Raw genomic sequence first — 21,067 nt, 5'->3', positions numbered from 1 at the left:
TAGTACTTTTAGTGAAAATAAAAATTATTTATTTGAAAAAAAATTGATGATGTCTTTTGAGTTATGATTAATATGATAACAATAATAATAGATATATTTATTTATTATTAAGCTTGATGTTGTTGTCTTATATCAAGTACAATATAAAAAATATTTACTGTGTATTTTTTAATTTTGTAGTCATATTTAATTTTTTTGTTATAGAATGGAGTTGAACAATTTTCAACAAATATTATTGATGCTAAATTGTATCAAAACAAAACACACCATCCTATAAAAATAATTAAGGTAAGATTTTTATTATTTAAATAGTAAGCAGTTAGTAGTCTAATCATTTATTTCTGTGTGTGAAAATAAGGCATGATAATTCGTAATGTAATATAGCATACCTATTTAGCCTATGTACCTATAGTATATAGGTCTAAATCTTAGGTAGTTTATTATGACGCAGAATATAATTATAGTTAGTTCAGTTAGTTGGATATATAATACTCATTATAAATAATTTCTTTATTAAGTTTTTAACTATTACTTAACATTAAAAAAAGTTTATTTATAGGCATTTATTATTATTTTAATTTATTTAGTGGGGATTATAAATGCTTATGATAAACATAGTTATTTAAACTAGTTAATCAATATTGCAAGGTGATCATTACATTTTAATGTTTCATTCTTAGTAGGTAGGCTTTTGATGATAAACTGAGTATTAATAATATTTTCTTTTATCAGTGTTGTTTCAAGTTTATATCTATAATGAGAAATGATAATTAATAATTTAATATGATGTTATGACTCAATCAATTTATGCATGAAAATAAACAAACTAAGTTTAAGAACATCTAGGTAAATAATAGTTGGGTAATTAAAATGTTTTATATAACAATTAGGTATGTAATTAGCATATTATATACATTTTTTAACTTTTTAAATGAGACAATAAATAATTATGATAACTGTTTTAACATTTTCGATATTATTTACATGGTAATAAGTTCATACCTAGTCAATACAATATTCTAATTTCGTGTTAACTACTGTGTATTCATTAAGTGTAATATTTATACTTAATATTTTTATATAAACATGTATGTTAGGAGATATTTTAGCTAGGTACTATTTTTATCTTGACGATTATGGTTAGGTAGAATATGGAATGTGTGATATTATTTAGATATTATATTACATATTTTCAGTACTCATTAAACAAATTATTTTACATTTAAATAATATAAATTCTTTATTATTTAATATAATATGGTAAAGTTGTTAAATATTGTATTGTTTATTTATTTGTTTATCTATCATATATCGATTTATGACTGTGATTTAATTTATATCGTAGTGGCGTAGCCAGTTTCGGGGAGGGCTGATCAATTTTTGTAGCTATTTTCATAGACCATTAAGAATTAAAATAATTTTTTAATTTTCTTGATATTCGTGGTGGGAGGCTGCAGCTCCTCAGCCCTCCTTCTGGCTACGCTACTGTTATATCGAGTGTTAGTTAATTAAAAATTTACTCATAATAGCTTGTGTCAAAAAACTACGGTTTTATCGTTAATAAGTTGGATTTTAAATAGCTATATAAGACTTATCTTTTACATATGATTACTACTACGATAAAAAGAGCACAGAATGTCGTCTTCGTTGTTATAAATGTATACATTTTACGTGCTATACTGTATACTTAAGTAGTTAAGTCGGAATCCAAGTTATTAGTTTAGAAAATTTGACTTTTCACAATGCTAAACCGTAATATACCATTAATTTTAAATAATTTAAGGGGTCGCTACACCAACATTTGTTTTCTTTGTTCATCTTCCACATAATATAGGAACAAAGATACTTCGTTTTTCCACGATTACGATTCTCTGGTTTATTTTAGGGCAAAAGCACTTATTACATATTTTATAAAGAAGAGTATTTCCTGTGCATTGATCGGATACATTTTTTATAAATACAAGCATGTTTTGATTTAAAATAATTTCGATTATTTTTAACCATTAATAACTTACTCAAAAATGTAAATATTAAAAATCTATCCGGTCAATGCACAGGAAATACTCTTCTTTATAAAATATAAAATACGGAGTATCTTTGTTTATATATTATGTGGGAGATAGACAGAGAAAACAAATGCTGGTGTAGCGGCCCCTTAATGAATAGTTTTTTGTATAATTTGTATGGATATGATAAGGTTTATATAGGATATAAACCTAATTTTATTATGTATATAATAATATTGCATATGTATGTATCTTACTTGTACATATTATATACTATTGATTTTCATGTTTTTGCGATGACGTTTTTTTTCTATATCTGGCCATCGAGCATATTATATATATATCACACTACAAACACGCTGTAGTACAAATTCTATACCTAGGTATATGTTTTCAAAGCGTCGTGCAGTCGTTGAACTCACTTGCATTTATTTTCCTAACCGTCGCGCTGTATGGCCAACACGCCGCCCACGTCTCATCGTGTTTTCGACCAAGTGGTTGGAAATTGAAACGACCATCGTTCGTTCTTGAAAAACGTACATAATAATAATATCATAGTTATACGCTGTCTTATGTATCTACTAAATGTATTATTATTATAACATATAGTAGGTGCTATGCTATTATCGGGCTCATGAGGTGTATGAGACACGTCGACGACCGTTCGTCGTCATCGTTCAGATCGTTTGCATTTCGGACAGATGATAGACGTGGCGGCGGCGACCGAATGATAAATTGTGCCGTCCGTCTCGTGCTTCGTGTGGTCGTAATATTAAATATATATTATGGGTTAATATTATAGGTACGCGCCAGCGACGGTTGGATTACTATCGATGCGCCTCGCGCCGCCGAGGATCCCGACCCCACATCATAGATTTGTAGCCACACTGCATTAGTTGATTGATTACAATCGAACGACGTGGTGTCGTCGCTTCGTGCAGGTTCGAACCAATGTGTATTTTATACGTATAATATAGTTTATTATAATATATTAATATTCCACTTTAAATTGTAATATAATTGTAACTGGGAACTTGATGCACCCTAAAAACATCAACACAAAGTAATTTATAAAATATGTCCGATAACATCATTAACGATTCACCTGTTAAAGTAAAAATACCTTCTTTGCATTTTCTAGAAATTACGTATCTCTTTTCGTTCTTGTAAAATATAAAAATATACATATTATATCCTATAAATTAGTTTCGACCCTAATAAAAATATTTTATTGACGGATATTGATACCGTACAGATGTTTTTTGTTGCTGCTATTTCTAAAGCAATTATACCGCATACGTTACTCATATCTGTTCTATTCATCCGTTTTGGTTCTGTAGAATTCAATCTGTAGAGGGTCTTTTATTTTACTATCGCTGTGTATGTTTCTTTCGAGAGGAGATAACATTCACAGATTGAAACGTTTATACACATTTGTTTTCTATCGGCATTTTTACAGTTCTTAGTTTACTTTATGTGACTTCTAACTATTTAGTAAATTATATCGTTAATATAGTCAAGATTGTGTATGTCTCGTTTAAACGTCGTTGAAGAAATATTTTCCAAATCACATTAGGTATATAATAATAATAATAATAATAATAATAATTCGAATTAGTGTTATTTTGTACGCAAATACAATAAAACTATATCGTAAAGGGTTTTTAGTGATATTTATAGCCTTTAGCTATGTGTCAGACTTCTTGTATGAATAACGTCATTATTTAATGGATTCCTACAGTATACGCATATATATATATAATTGGGAAGCTTCAACTTAATATCACGATTGCGTTATACCAGTTTTTCCTTCCAGTGGCCAGTGGGCCGCCGTTGCGGTCTCCTTATAGTATGGATGTTATGCCGCGGTAGGAGTGGTAGGGTTAACGTCCAGTTGTTTTTCTCTTTCTCTTCTACAGCATCAATGGTCATTATATTATTAGACGCCTACGTATTTAATGTGTTACATTCATCAAGAAAGTATCATATATACTTATCGCAGTGGTTGTTAATTTAAAAAAAAATCTGTACGATATTTTGATAAAACGTGATAGTTGATAAGCTCATATCACTTGCGAGTACCCTATCGTTTAATTGGGCCACAATATAAATGATCAGAGTCCTTTTTGTATAAGACTTACATAAAACGGTTGTGTTGTTTCACTATAATATTTTATATCGTTCCTTCCTAACCTTCATACTATATACCTTACATATGTTAATATGTTATCTAAAATATAATGTATAGTTAAGAAAAAAGCGATTTGTCTTATTTGGAAATATATTAGTTACATTATGTTAAACACGTTTTATTACTTCTCGATTATTTTATAATCTTAGTTGTATTTTAAATTTTTAAATGAATGGTGGTATTGAACTATGGTATAGGTATTATAAATGTGCTAGATTTAGTTAATCCGAGAAACTACGAGTACATTCAGTTTATTTTTGTTTTTTTTAAAAGTGTACATATTTTTCACTGTATTCTATTAATTTTGTCTAATTCTGGTTTTAAAATACATAAAAAATTTTTATTTTTCGTTCAAATAAAATAAAATATTATTGTTCTATATTGATATTAACGAAGAATAAAAACAAGTAAGAACAATGATAATATACGTATACGTTTTAAATATAATAATTGTATGAGGTAATATTTGTTTAATAACTATTTTAACTTTATTCAAACAGCTGTTGTGTCAGTATGCTCAATGCTGCGCTTTTCTATTTTAAGTATCTTTTTAAAAATGAAATATCTGGCAACAAATGTTATTCCAGTATATTATCTTTAAATTTAAATCATAAATTATAGACATTGTATTTTAAATATATCTATTTAAAAATAAATTTATGTATTTATGCCTTAGGCATTATAACAGAAATAATGAAAAATAATATTTACAATTATTAGATAAAGTTAAATAGTAACAATAATAAAAGAATAAGGTATAACTATTTAAGTGATTTATTTTTTGAAATTTAAATGACCTAAGGCTTGAAGAATCTATACATTAGCTCAAACTGCTCGAAGCGTTTGAAGTAAGATCTGGTTGTTCTCATATGATGTCATATTCTTAGGTACTATAGATTAAAGTAAAAACATAGAATTATAATTTATAACTGAATCTTATTGGAGTGTGAATTATTTTGTAACTTTTGCAAATGTTAATTTTCTAACAGTTAATTAAAAAATAAAGTAAAATTAGTATAAAATTACGTATTTTCTTAAGTTATACTTAATAGTTTATAGAGATAAACGATGATTTAGAGTTTTTAAATATTTTAGAGTATTTAGAGTACTGAACTTTATCTGCCTACGTGCAATATAGACAAAAAACATTCATGCAAAATCATTTTTTTTTCTTGAATAATTTTACTCTAAAATTATCCATAACAAATTTCTAATAATTATTTTTTAAGATTTAAATCAAAATTTAAAAAAAAAACATTATTAATGAAGTAGAAATATAATTATGACTTAACATGTATGAGTTATCTGTATATTAGTTTTTATTTAGTGCTAATGCTTATAGTTTTGATAAATATATTGTATTATATATGTAAAATTTACATAAATGTATTATTTTTAATAGTTATTGCAATAGTATTAATAATTAAATAAAATGAGGTATATTATTTAATATCATTTTAGTATTAAGATTATTTAAATTAGGCAATGGCGCCTAACGATCATGATTAACAACGATTATTTGAACGATTTCCACAGCTTTGTATCAGCTTTTAGAATTACCTCTGACCGTTATTTATATACTATTAATACGTTATACGTCATGTTATTATTTTTCATGTTTATTTCCTTAATTACTTGAAATAAATATATATTTTTTTAATTTTTAGTATATACTATATTTAATATTTATTATAGGTTCCTATTATAGTTTGAGAAATAGAAATTCATAGAAACTGTAGTGTACAGATTACGCACTGCTGTTATCTTAAGGTATACACTCATACATAAATTTGTATAGGATATTTTTGAACCAAAAGTTTCGAGTGTATGTACCAATTTAAATTTCCTAATTTAAAAGAACCTTTATAATATTTTATTGGTGTTATTCATGTTTTTTTGTATTTTGTATAAATATACTATTCCCAATATTAATTTTAGAATGTTTAAGGAAATAGGAATTGTTTACTTCTAGAATGTGAATTTTTTTTGTTGATTAATAAGTTTAATATTTATTAATATAACTAACGATTCACGTTTAGCGGCATATTTATTTGTGATTAAAATATCTTATTTTATTATTTTATAAACAATGTTAATCTCTATTGGATTGAAATTGTTGGAGTGAAATGCTCGAAAGTTTGACTTAGTAATTTATTCCTTGATAATATATCAGAGTATTCGTGATGTACAAATAAAACTATCAACATAAAGCTGGTGAAATGTCTTATATAGGCAGTTAATTAAAATTTAAACAAACAATATTATATATATAAAGAATAGTTGGAACTGGTTTTTCTACATGAAATTTCCGCATATATCTGTGATACGTTTAGTGTAGACATGGCATTGTAAAAGTACTCAATTTCTCTAAACATTTAATAATAATTTACTGCCCCGGATAATACGCGTAGTTAAGAAGTTGATGTCATTTACATGATTGGATTTATTTCATCGGTCGATACACAAATGATCTAACATGATATATATATATATATATAATTTCTGTTATTATAGTAATTAAATTCCGCCTCTCCTAATAATTTGAATATTTTTTTTTGCCTTTTTGAAATATTTAACATAATGATTTTGTATATGTACAGCTAAATAATTAATTAATTTTAATTGTATCCTAGAGCTTGGAGTTTATTTTTACCATTCAACAATATTTTGGTTTGTATTTTTTACTCTAGTATCTAAGGACAAATATTCTAGAATTGTATCATTGTTTGGGAGATTTGGTATGTTCGATCATATAGAATATGGATATCTATACATAATCTGTATGCGATAAGCGTGTGTATTATAGATGAGGGAGTTGGTCTTTTATCGAAACACATGCTCACAACGGAGTTGATAGTCGTGATGGCAATGAGATGAGAGTAGAGGAGAGAAGTTAGACAAAGAGAGACTGTTAGACTGAGAAAAAGAAGAAAACAAAACAACGGTACTTTCTATAAGAAATAAAGATCCGTGTGTATATTATATATGTGTTTGAGTGTGCGGGTGGATGAGGAGATAGGTCGTCGGTGGAAAGTGGTGGCGGTTGTGGCGGTGCGGCGGTCTCCCAGTAAGCCACGGCGGCGGCAGTCGTGTACAACGCACACGGACACAACCGGTTTGCCGTCGCCGTCGAAGAATTCTTCGCGCGAATCCAATCCTATAGTGGTCGTGCGTGCCCGAGGGGGTGTCGACCGGCGGCGTCGTCGATCGTCGGGAAAAATTCATCGTTCCGGCGAAATTCATACCGCTGCAGTCCGCGGACGTACCCGCGCTGTGAACCTAAACGGATTTTTATTGTCGCCAAAAGGTTGACTGTTGTGCAGCAAGTTTAGTGTCGGTGACCGGTTTAATAGTGTCTCATCAACGAATAATACTACCTAGTAAATTGCCATCAAATTAGGTTTGTTTGTACCTTTTTTTTAAATTTCCAACCGTCGTTGTTATTGTCGAATAATGATTATGTACATAATCATTATTATTACACACTGTCATAGTATCATAACCTGGTATAGTGTCGTATGGTGTATTTTTTCTTTTGGTTAAATTGGTTTTATGTATAAACAAATATTGTGTTTGGAACAAATTATAACATTTTGCGAGTTATGAAGTTTGAGATTTGTTGTATAGTTTTCTTCAACTCTACCATAATAATTTATAATATTAGGTTTAATATCTATGTTATACTCATGTGAAGTTAAAAATGCAGATATTAATTAATATTTATTATTATATCCAATGTAAGTTTAATGATTATGTGAAATACAATACATTTCATTCCGAATTAAACATAAGTGAAATAAAAATTTAATTTAAGACATGATCATTCTAAATACGAAATTTAATTTTGAATACTTTAGACGTAGATACGGGGTGATTTTATAATATACATATCGCTATTTAAATGTTTTTAATGTTTTTTATTCGATATTTAAGAAATAAAATTGTTGATTTGAAATTATGTATATTATAATATTTTAATCTATAAAAGTCAATCAATCAAAAAATATATTATAAATATTTGTCATTAATTCTTTCAAAAATTTTTTATGAAGCTTATTTAATTTTTTTCATAATTTACATTTGCTTAAAATATTTAAATACATATTAATATATTAATACATTTTTATTAATTTTTTTACATATTATTTATATTTTAACCCATACAAATAAAAATTAGTTTATTCTATTATGTTTATTTTGTATAATTTTTCAAATTTTTGAATTTATTGTCATATTTACTGTACAATTGCCTTATTTTTGAGTGCATAAACGAGTACATATATTTAACGATTTTAGTGGATTAAATTCGTTATAGGTGGTATTATAAAAGGTATTAGCATATATTATATTGGCATATCATCGCCTTGGTTTTTGAAAAGCTTTTTAACATAATCACCTAGAATTTTTCCATAATTTAAGTTTATGTAGGTCATAGGTAATCTACACGCTCTATGTTCGAAAATGATATCTAAAAATCGATCCAGTTAGAATCATTTTGTTCAGTATTAGTGCATCACATTTATATAAGTTAACTCTTAAAAGTAATTATCAAAATGTATATTTCAAGTTTCAAATTATAATATCATACATCTATGTGTATGTATTCATTTTGCTATTTTTATTAATGTTATACTCAAGTCAACAAAACAAAAAGTCTTTATTTTACTCACAAAATAAAAGTTCGGGACACATCATATTTTTCTGTTGTGGCTCTGAATCATAAACTCGGGAAGTAATTTAGTTTTATTTATTGGTCTTATACTCTTATACCTGTAGATAATAGATATAGAAATCAAATAGCGTTTGTTTTAAAATAAAAAAGAAACAAATTAAATATTTGTACAAAAATAATATTACTGATGCATTTTGAAAAAAATATATTTTCTACTCATACTCATTGTCGTGTACTATATTCCTTATTACACTTATACGATGTTCTTTTGTCCGTGCAGTGTATAAACAATGAGCATTGTTAAACCTTACCATATATTTGTTAAATCAACTTATAAATACAGTGAACTACCACTATTGCTACAGAAATAACTTATTGTTCGCAAACGGTTTGCACATACGTAAATACATTAGGAAATATTTAAAATTTAGGTGGTAGCATTGTATCGTAATAATTTATTATTATACTCTCAATTGTTCTACATAGTTTATTAAATCGTATTCTAAGTATGTTAATTATAAAATATAATATGTATGTTTGATGAACGAATACATTTTTCTCATTATTGTATATTATAAACTATAAACGTATTAATCCAATCTAACATCTTGTTCTTAACCTATTTAGTATGACACTATAGTTTACCCTTGTCATATTATATATATTTATGCCTAAACAATGGAACGGTTGTTGACTCCCGGTACCTCATATGTTAATGTTGCGTTAATTTGAATAATTTAAACCGTTTTATATTTTGAATATTTTTTCGTTTCAGACGACTCCCCTTATATATAGGCACATAAGATTTGCATAACTCTGCAGAGGGGTCTTTATTATTTTATTGATACAACGTATCTTTAGTTTTATAATATATACATGTCTTAGTCATGGTATACAAATATTAATATGTACCTACATTGTACACTTTATTGTAATTGAAATAGTTTTTTAAAAATACATAATGTGAGTAAGAGATAGCATTTTACGAGGCTATACCTAAATCATTAATTGAAATAACTTAAAATCTACGTACTCTATACCGCATTATGTCGTAGTAATACAGGCGATTTTACTATTGCTATAATGTTAGTTATACATATACCCGGATTTTATTTTTATCGTTTAATGGTGTATTGATGGCTCTCATTATTATATTATAATATTATTATTCTGGGGTTTTAATTTTTAAAACATTTATTAAATATTTTATTATTCTTTTTTTTTCTATTGAAAAATGTAATTATTTAATTTTAACCGATTCTGTTTAATCTGTATATATAAATCTCTATGTTATGTTTGAACAGTGTGTAGTTTTTGTATAGTTGTATTTGCAATATGATAATATAATTACAGTTTCAATAAACAAAATTAAAATATCGCATTATAATATAAGTATGATTATTTATCACATTAAACAGATTTTGTACTTATTGCCTCGTTGATCGTTTTATCGTCACGGGATCGATATAGATGAAAATACTTGTTGAAATACGATACATTTTGTGAACATATAATTATAATACATGATTTAAATTGTGGCATTAAAAAAAAAAAAAAAAAAAATGATTTAAGGCAAAAATTAAAAACTTGAATTATATTGACTGAGATAATAAGACATTTAATTATTTTTGGGCATTTTTAGTGTATAATTTTTTTAATAGAGCATTGCTTGTGTAGTATTTTAGTATAGCTGTGATCTGTATTAAAAACTAAACTTTAATATTATATTCATCAGAATATTACGCGTAGTTTATAATGTTGTTGTTTATCAGGTAAAATCCGACGGTATTAATTATAATTTACATTGCCCGAACGATGTTATATCCAAAATGATGTAATCCATTTGATAATATAATATAACTATTTATATTTTTAATTCCAATTGCATTTATACTATATGTGTATGTAATTTAAATCATTATCTTATTCTTAATGGTAGTTATTAAACTTTTTATACAAACATCATACCTACATTTTATAGCTTTACATAATATTATTGAAATTGATTTATTAAAAATAAATACTTTAAATTAATTTTAAAGACAACCGTTTTTATTCATTATATTGAATTTATAGAAATTTATAAATAATGAAATACATTGTAATCGATTAATCTTTTCATAAATATCGAAGATACTAAATATTGTTTTTTTTTATATATAAATTAAGTTTATATTAGTTATTTTGTTGTAATTTAAGATTTCAAGATTTTAGTCTTAGGATTTGAAATTTTTTATCACGGCAATACATTTTTAAAATATTTAGACTAATTTAAAACTATTATTTACATCAACGAATTTATTTAACTTGCCTATAATACCATTTTACTGTAAATCAATATTCACTTATAGAAATAAAATATTTTAAAAATCATTATATAATGTATCTATGCAATATCATCGAATTCAAATTCAACAAATCCGTTACTGTGTCCTATACAATTTTAAGTACACTCAATATCATCCTCTATACTCAATGTGTTGAGTGACTTCAATTTTTATTAATATTAGTATATTTTACTATCTTGTTTTTAAATATTGTATAATATTCTAAATTGACTTACTATATACAGCTTTTATAGTATAAATATATGGGCATTGTTCTGGTGAAAACGTGGAATCTGTCAATATCTTGTTTGTGGGAAATTATAGATACTGATGATAAACGGAAATAAAGGAATACTCTTGCTCGACACGTGCTACCCTTGAAAATAATCGTATACGTTAAACCTACATTTTTTTATATTACATTGGGAATGTAAAATTTTCTAAAAATTATCTATTTTTTTTTGTTAACTGGTCCCGGTGGCCGGTAGTCCAAAGGTCGATCGTTATTATATCCTTTATCTTGTTTTTTGTTTTACCGATATGAAAGGGGCATTATACCTACGTATTTTATTGGAATTTTTTGATTTTAATTATGTGAAATACAAAGAAGTTATCATGTTTATTTAATTTTAAAAGAAATAATAATATGACTTTTAAATAAATTATTTGATCAACATAATAATAATATTAGTTATAGTTATTTATTTAATCCACATTATATGGTAAATAAATTAAATTAGATAAATCACATTTGTAAAAAAATATAATGTAGAAATTATAGTTGTATAATTAAATAATATGATACATTTTAAAACACAAAAATTTGAAATCAATAATTTATTTCATATATTTCATATGAGAGACCATTTTAAGCCAGTTTTGTCATTCAGTTATAGAATTTTTTTAAACGAAACGTTTCTAATTTATTACTGCAAAGCTACAGTAACAGTATGATTTTTTAACATGTCGTAATGATCAATTTTTTTTTCATTCACCTAACGTTATATCTATAAAAATATAAATTGGCATGATTAATAATATAATCTTGAAAGATTTTTTTAAATCAATAACTAGTTTTTTACTAATTATTACGTAACTAAAAATTATCAAAGTAATAACTTTTATTATAAAAAAATAGATTTATTTTTATGATTACCTTTTCATTGTTTTGGTCATAGTATAGATTTATGAGTGAATTAACTTTGAATATTATATTGTTGTTCAATTTTTTTGTACTAATACACAGCAATGTATTGACACGTCTATATGAATATTTTACGGTGTTGGGAATAGTATAAAATGAGAACAAAATGTGGTATACAATGTATATACATATGTAATATGCTTTATGAAGTATTAAAAATAGTTTGACTGTTCTGTATGTATTATTTGTGATGTATGGGTTTGTTAAAAACGAGTATACTCACACATAAACGAACATCATACTTTGACAAATCACAATTACTAGTGAAAGTATTCAAAAAAAAAACCATACAAATTTTAAATTTAAATACAAAAAAGTTATTTATATGTATGTGATGAAAAGTCATGTTTTCTTTTATTAGCATAATTATATTATTATCATGATCATATTATTTATTAAAAAAGTATAATATATTGTGTCCTATTTATAGCAGATTTACGTAATATTTCATTAAGTACTTTAAAACATTTATTATAATGGTTGAGCATGACTTGTGTTCCGGATTCGTACAATTTCTACCAAAATGAGAGTGTACACTTACCTAACTCAAAATAAGATTTACTCTAATTGCAACTCTGGTATCCATATTTGTTGGTTGTTGTTCATTGAATTATCTATAGTTTTAACCTATTTTAGCTTATGATTAAATATGTAATACTTATTACTTACTTATTTATTTATTATTATAACTACAAGTTAAATATGTTATTTGTATATAATACAAATATGATTTTTGTCATATAGGTTATATACTTTTAGTGTTTGTACGTTTCATAAACTTAACTTAATTCTAAATTAAAATTATTTTTTGATAATAGTTTATTTTTTTTATTTATGTTGGGAATATTAGTAGCTTATGATTTATATTAAACCACTAAACAAGAAAACTTAAAGCACATTATAGTTTAAAATCTTGTCTAGAATGCATAATGATCGTATATCGAGAAAACCAAAAGAGAATAAACCACCTTGAATTTGATTGAGAGTAAAATAATACAATAAAATACTAATATAATAACAGTGAAGGGATATGTAACCAATAACCATATAAGATATACTTAATAAGGTATAAATACTAATAAATTTAAAACTTAAACATAAATATTATCATTTATATTTGTTTAAATTTTGAATCATTGACAATTATCTATATTATTATTAATATTATGTCAAACATCTAACTTTATAATAATTGTTTATTTTTTTTTTAATTATTTAAGAATTCAACTTATATAAGTGAATATATAACGTATGTTTATCATTTATGATAATAAATTACAGACTAGGTAGAAAAATGATTAGGTGTGCACCGATTACTATTATATTTATGTTATTATTACTTATGTCCTATTTATATATTATGTAGACTTAACTATGATTTTTTTTTAAAATTAACTGCAAAGATTGATTTAAAAAATAAACCCAAGATTATTTTTATTAATTTTCCCGTTTTTCGTAGGATGGTGTTACTGGTGCGAGGCGTGGTTCAGGACGAACCACCGCCGGACACGAGGACGCTGTACCTCAACCATCCGGTACTGCGAGATTCCGCATCACAACTGCTCACCATCTCTACAAAAGTAGTTGGGCCCATAGGGCTCCTTTACGTGTGCCAACGGGAGATGGCTGTGACCGTACCGCATGACAGTATGTATATTTTTATATTTTTATTATTAGAAAATAATGTGATATCTGTGTGTTGTTTAATCGTGTTCGGAGTCTCAGAAGTCTTTTTTTTAACGTTTGTAATATATTTATTATTTTCGATATTTGGGATTACGCTTGTTTTATAATAATGTATTGATATCATTAAATTGTATGGCGTTATGGGAATTTATTGTAATTATATTGGTTTCTAGTTTTTATAAAGACCTCGGTGTCCGGTCCTATCTTGGATATTGGAATATATAAAGATCAGAGGTGAGATCGTCGTAATTATGCGTTATTGTACGTGTGCAACACAATAATTAATATTGCTTTACGTACATACGTACAGAAAATTTAATACCTGCTTCATATAATTACCAGTTTACATCGTTAGTGTTTCCGATTTATGTTCTCATTCTTTAGCCGAAAGAATAATTTAATTAGCGTGACATTACTTCGTGAGCATTTATATATCTAAAGAATAGTGTAATCGATTCTACTTATCTTATGAATTGTATGTTATGAATTTTAATTTTTAAAGATACATTTTTCACTTTCAAGTACTATTGAGTAGAATACCTTATCTTATCGATTAGTCTTTGGCCACTTTGATTTTTATGAATTACAGATCTTTTAGGTATCATATGTATTATTGTGTGAAAAAATCTTGAAATATCGGCCCATATTTTGAATAATTAAATAATCGTACATATTATAATCATTAGTGGTGAATTAAGGATTTTATTTATTTTTTTTTTTTTGGGGGGGGGGGTCAGAATTGTTCATATTAATTTTGTAAACACAATATTTAGGTTTTGATGTTGGGCCTTATACAAATGTAATATAACTGTCAAGAGTGGGAAGGGGGTTCCCCTTAAATTCGCTACTGATGAGAATAATACGGCTATGTTAGAAGGCGCCAACATTTGGGTCATAAAATGTAGCTGTATAATTTATAATAAGTAATATAACTAATAACCTATTACCTATGTAATATGTTGATATATTTTAATAATTACCAAACGTACAATATTTTTAATTATTTCATTTTATTGTACATTCATTAAATTATAAGTATAAGTATCCACCACCGTTCTGCTTAAAAAAGTTGAAAGTTTTAATACAAATAATCCAATATTATATATTATAATTATATTTATGATATTGATGAAGATATATAATGTATGACGTAATTTATGTTTATTTAATGTTTATAGAAAACGTGTCGATTATTGGTTCTGACGACGTTACCACTTGTATCATTCTCGTACTCCGACATACCGGTAAGTTAATTTTGTATTAATAATATATACTGCGGTGTATATAATAGACTCTATAACGATGTGTGTCACATAAGGTTTTTTTGGTTTCAATGTCCGCTAAATTCTTCAGTTTTACACATGGTATATTTAAAATTTTTTTTCGAATTAATTGGTAAAAACAACAACAAAATAGAATGTGCTCGACCTGTTTATATCAAAACCTAGATTATATATTGTGTAAATCAATCTATGTTTTAAATAACTTACCGAAAATTTCAAAATGGTTTTCGAATGTGATTCTACTGGTTATTAATTATCTAATATGCATATACAATGTGTATAATAATATGACACGTCTGAATTTTTATATTTCTTTAAATTTTTGTTTAAAAATTTATATTTTTAAAATAAAGGTTCGTGTTACATACTTATAATAATATGTATTATGTATTTACCTGTTTACCATTTTGAATTTTCCATTAAATATTCCATACACGTAGGGCTAAGTTGGCCTAATTAAGGTACCTGTGTGGACATGGTGACACGTAAACACTATCAATAATATAGGCGAAAGTCGAAAACTGATTATTTTCCAACGTCGTCATATTATACCTATGTTTTTATAATACTATTAAAGAGCTTCCTAGCGTTCATGTAGGTAGGTATACTGTAATACAGCTAGAGGTTCCTAAACTTTGTTTTTCATGTAATACTCATGTATATTACAGATTAGTGACTGACAGTCACATCTCGTGTACCACTGACTAAAAATATAACTTTTTGAAATGTTAATAGACTTATATCAAGGTAGTAAAAAATTACTTAAGTTCTAATATTTTAAATTATCTACGTTCGTTTGAGTGTGTCAACGATTACAACTTCTTGATGTATTTTCCATGATTTGAGATAACAATTAATAATATGTTCAATATCAATAACAATTTACACAAAATGCAAAATAATTTTAAATCCACTATAAACTTTAAGAGGACATTACATCCTCATGTGTTATCTCCGTCTTACACATTAGCAAAAGCTGTTTTGCGCGGGATAAAACCACTATGGTTGTAGTGATAGTTAAGACTCCAAATTGGTATATAATATAGTTAAGAACATTCTCTGTGAAATATCGTTTTTATTTTTTTAATATCACTTATTACGAAAAAAATTCTTATTGTTTTAAAATCCATTATTTTTTGAACTTAAATAACTTTTTTTTTTTAGTTACGATATCTAAAAAATAAAAATGATATTTCACAGCTAAAGTTCTCTTTTTTACGTGGTGAAAATTAGTTAAGTATTATTGTAGCCTTCTCGGTTCTTTTCCGCGCAGTACAGCTTTTGCTATGGTATACATACATTTTTAAGACGAAGACTACATATGCTGCGGGTGTAGGTCCTCTTAAGAGGATGTCAGCGTAGTATTTGTTATCTCTCTCTAACTCACGCGCAACATAGTAAATGTTACGTTCACAAAAACGACTATAACCATATTAATTTCTCAAATTAGAGTGAAATGACCTATTATAGAATTTAAAGTTAAGAACATTATCTAGGGCATCTCATAGACGTTTTATTATATTTTTATTTTAAAGCGAGTTATGAGTTTTTTTAAGATGTATAAACAATTTACAATTTTAAATTACTCATAACTCGTTTTAAAATAAAAATATAATAAAACGCCTATGATATGCCCTAGATAATGTTCTTAACTTTAAATTCTATAATAGGTCATTTTACTCTAATTAGAGAAATTAATATGGTTATAGTCGTTTTTTTGAACGTAAAATTTGCTATGTTGCGCGTGGGTTAGAGAGAGATACAAATACTACGCTGGCATCCTCTTAAGTGATCTTTACTCTTTAGCCTATTGCGTAATAATTACAGTTTGAGAACTTCTATTATAAAATAGAAATATATTTACATTTTATTACATAGTCGTGTTTAACTCATGACTTTTAACAAATTTATTTTACAAATATTAATTTGTAATACTATATGTAATATTATATTAATATGTAATTACTATATTAATAAATTATAAAAATTTCATGGTAATTATAATAATTTAAATGAAATTTAGACAAGTTAAAATATACCTATTATTATATTAATTAAATAATTTCTATAGTAAAATGTAATAAGTAATAAAGCACTAAATACTTTATATCATAATTTGTAAAGAAATTGTTAATTTTTTCCTGCTCATTAAACTTCCATTCACATTTATTTTCTTGGATAGTACTTTGAGTTTTACATGCTTGGACTAAGACATGATGTGGAGTCAATTGCTTTCTTTGGAATACTTACATTCATCATGTTTAGGTTCCGGAGCCGTGGGATTCGCTCATCTAGACGGTTCGTGTACTGAGGAATGTGTGGTGAACATGGTGCACAGGATCCAAGAACTGTCCATGGGCTTTCCGGACGGCCGGCTGGAAATGTCTCTGATTGGTGGATTCACTCACGTGTTACGTTATAGCGAACAAGTGTTTTATAGTCTGATGGGTAAATGTCGTAAACTTTTTTTCCAACCGAAAAGTTGGTATTAATTAACGTAATAAAAACAAAAATATTAATATATTTTGCACTCGTGCATGCATATCAAATAGTTGCAGTTCACAAACATCAAACCGAAATCGAACTTGTGCTTGCGTGTGTTGGAGAACTTAACACTATTATGCGAAACAACGTCCACTGGCCATTGCTTTATGGAGCTGGTAATGTTTTATTTAAATATTTATTTTTTTAGATACAATTTTAATAATGGTATTTTGTTTGTGTTTCTTATATAGGAGTTATGGTCAAGAGCGGTGAAGTATTTCCGGCTAACTTTCCTGACAAAGGGCCTGAACAACCCCTGAGACTTGCTCGACTGTTTACAGGCCTGCAACCAGTGTGTATAAATACGTATTATTACTAGTGTTATAGTAGTGTATATGTATAGTATAATAAAGTTATTCTTTTGTACATTAATTTTTTAGGTAAATTTATGTCTTTGAAAATATACATTTATTTTCTTTTACATAACTTGAAGTCATTATAAGTTACAACACGAAATTTTCGTTATACTTTAAATGACATCTTACATTTTTAATTCCATTCTCCTAAATAAATTAATTATTTGGGTATATAAGTTGGGTACTCCGATAATTTAAACTTTTAATACTAATGTAATTATTAACTTAATGAAAATTGTATTTTAATATATGCTAGATAATATATCAATCTACTTATACTCGTATACACGATCTAAATTAAAGTATGATTAATACAATTTTTTTTGTTCTTGAGCAAATTTGGTATCTATACTTTTACCGCATTCTTGACACAATAGGTCATCCTGTAAACTATGTTTTATTGTTAAAATCACACAGGTATCTATAATATTTGTATTTTTTTTCTTCATCAATTAATAGGTGTTGGATGTGTATGACTGCAGCTTGGGTCTTTTAAGAATCGGACCGTTTAACTACGAACCCATGCGCAGTGTCGATTTGTGGCTTCAGCAATCCGATGAATTCATCCTGCAAGCTTTGTCAACTACGCCCGACGTAGAACCACCGCACACAGTCATGGCCGTAAGAATCGAATAACAAAAAACAATATATTATATATATTAATAATTCTCATAATAATTACTCTCGCCGTACTCAGAAATTCAAAGCTCTATAGTCGTATATAGTAATATACTGTATTACTATAGTAATTGCATAATGTAATAATGTACTATTAGCGATTTAATATTACTTTTAAGATATTAATTTATTAATATATTTTTGGAAAACAAAGAACGAACGTAATTATATTTAGTAATGTTTAGGCGCAACATATATCAACATAAGTATACCTTAATGCTTAATTCGAATTTTAAACATTTTAATTATCTATGTAATTTGAAAAAAACAATAAGATATTTGTTGTTATTTGCGTTTTACATTTTTTTTCACATGACTTGCACAGTTGTTAATTATCTTTTGAAATAAAGTTTTCTTATCTTATTGATTTATTTCAGATACGAGCCTCTCTGAAATATGTTCAAGATCATCCATTTCCGGCGGTTACGGTCTTCAGGGACAATCGGCCATTATACTATAGACGAGATGAACACTCAGGCACGTGGACTCCATTTCGATATTAAAGAAATATGAATCTATAACTCGACAATCCAACGATAAAAGTGTCAAATGTTTGTATGGCGTCAATAGTTCGGTAAAATTCAAACGTAAATTATCATTGAAAAAAAATTACCAGTGTTAGTTTTTTTAATATTAATTATTTTTATTTATAGAACATTCCATTTCGTTTGCCCTAATCTTGTGTTTTATAAGCTGTTCATTTTTATTTTTAAGTGCCTTTATAGTTAAATTCGATTTTTTAAAAGCTGTTTTTATAATTTTTAGAAACTAATGGAGAACTTGAGAACACTTAAGTAAATTATAATATGTATTAAGTTTTATCTGCGGTAATATTATATTTTGTGTTGTACGATGAAATAATCAGAAAAAAAAACATTGTTAATTTTTTTTTTTTTTTTAACAATTGTTTTATACATGTGAATTTTAATCAAAATGAATGTTAAGTGTACAATAATTATATTTTTTTATCATAATTTATTTTGCAATTGACTTTTTTAGTTGTATTGTCATAATATTGTCATTGACCACTCAATGTTGGATGTTTTATGTTGTAGTAACATAATGTCATACACTCATGACTCATAACTGTATAATAGGTATATATCATAGTTTAAAATCGAAATTTTAAATACTGTAGCTATTTGAAATCATTAGAACCCTTTTTCGACATTCTTAGTAATTACTTAAATCGGAAGTAATAATGAATAATGATATTTGTTGGTATAACATTTTTAGATTCCTATATTATTTAACTGTATACATGGATTTATAATTTTTATTTTTACTATTTATAAAAATGTACCAGAAGACGATAAAATACGAGCAGTTATAAATATTTAAATATATAAAGTATTGTTTGCTCGTCAGTTAGATAACTTGATTATTTTCCTATAAATATTTTTAGTTTTGGATGATGGAGTTAAATGATGTTGAAAACTAATAAAATAATTATTAAAATAAAACCATCATAAATATGTACCTTTAAATCTGTTATCGGATTATGACATGGACCAACAAACTTAATTATACTTTTATTTGTGTATATACATACCCATTACATAATATTTAATAATTTATAAATAGTTTCTTATGAATATAAAATAGTAGGTATTTTAAACCAAAACATTTGGTACCATTATATCATTTTAATTTAAAAAATTTGACTAAAAATATGATTTTTATAGAAGAAAATGTCAATATATTGCACATTTGCTGCTATAAATTTCAATGGTTTTAAGTCTGAAGTGTATTACAAAGAAAGATCACAGACTCACAGTTATAGAGTAAATTAATTAAGTAACTAGGAACTGTATAAAATAAAGTTATGTATTAACAACTATATACTTGGTCATTTAGCATCAATTATATCTTGTAATACCTAAAGTACCTATAGGTACTAGGCGAGTTTGCCATTCATCCTGGTTTTAACGGTATGTCTCGAAGTCGCGGCCGACGGCCGATCATTAAGTTTGTCCCGGTCAATAAAAACTGAAAGAAAATAACTTTAATATTGTATTATTTAATAATATAAAACAGAATAAATAGTGTACACTGTATCTTTATATTATTATATGATTATCTTATATAATAATGTTATTAAAAAAAAAAAAAAAAAAAAA

General features: G+C 26.3%; 1 protein-coding gene across 3 annotated transcripts; it reads left to right on the top strand.

Annotated features, from left to right (window-relative positions):
- The first annotated feature begins 226 nt into the window (after positions 1–226).
- LOC113560480 (protein N-terminal asparagine amidohydrolase) lies at positions 227–19,737 on the top strand. Of its 3 annotated transcripts, XR_003406122.1 has the most exons (9): positions 227–288; positions 13,860–14,047; positions 15,265–15,330; positions 17,635–17,817; positions 17,922–18,029; positions 18,105–18,205; positions 18,729–18,890; positions 19,325–19,521; positions 19,601–19,737. XR_003406122.1 is itself a non-coding variant. In XM_026966369.1 (8 exons), exons 2-8 carry the CDS (start codon positions 13,861–13,863, stop codon positions 19,448–19,450), a joined length of 933 nt encoding a protein of 310 aa, XP_026822170.1. In that variant the 5' UTR covers positions 227–288; position 13,860; the 3' UTR covers positions 19,451–19,697. The 3 variants fall into 3 exon arrangements, 2 of the variants coding, with proteins under 2 accessions (XP_026822170.1, XP_026822173.1); XM_026966369.1 differs by having other exon boundaries at positions 19,325–19,697; XM_026966372.1 differs by lacking the exon at positions 227–288 and adding an exon at positions 7,384–7,597 and having other exon boundaries at positions 19,325–19,698.
- Positions 19,738–21,067: the final 1,330 nt, after the last annotated feature.

Source organism: Rhopalosiphum maidis, chromosome 4 (genome assembly GCF_003676215.2).
Source record: "Rhopalosiphum maidis isolate BTI-1 chromosome 4, ASM367621v3, whole genome shotgun sequence".
NCBI classification, from domain to species: Eukaryota; Metazoa; Arthropoda; class Insecta; order Hemiptera; family Aphididae; genus Rhopalosiphum; species Rhopalosiphum maidis.
The sequence above is the reverse complement of the archived record's forward strand: the minus strand, read 5'-3'. Positions and strand labels throughout refer to the sequence as shown.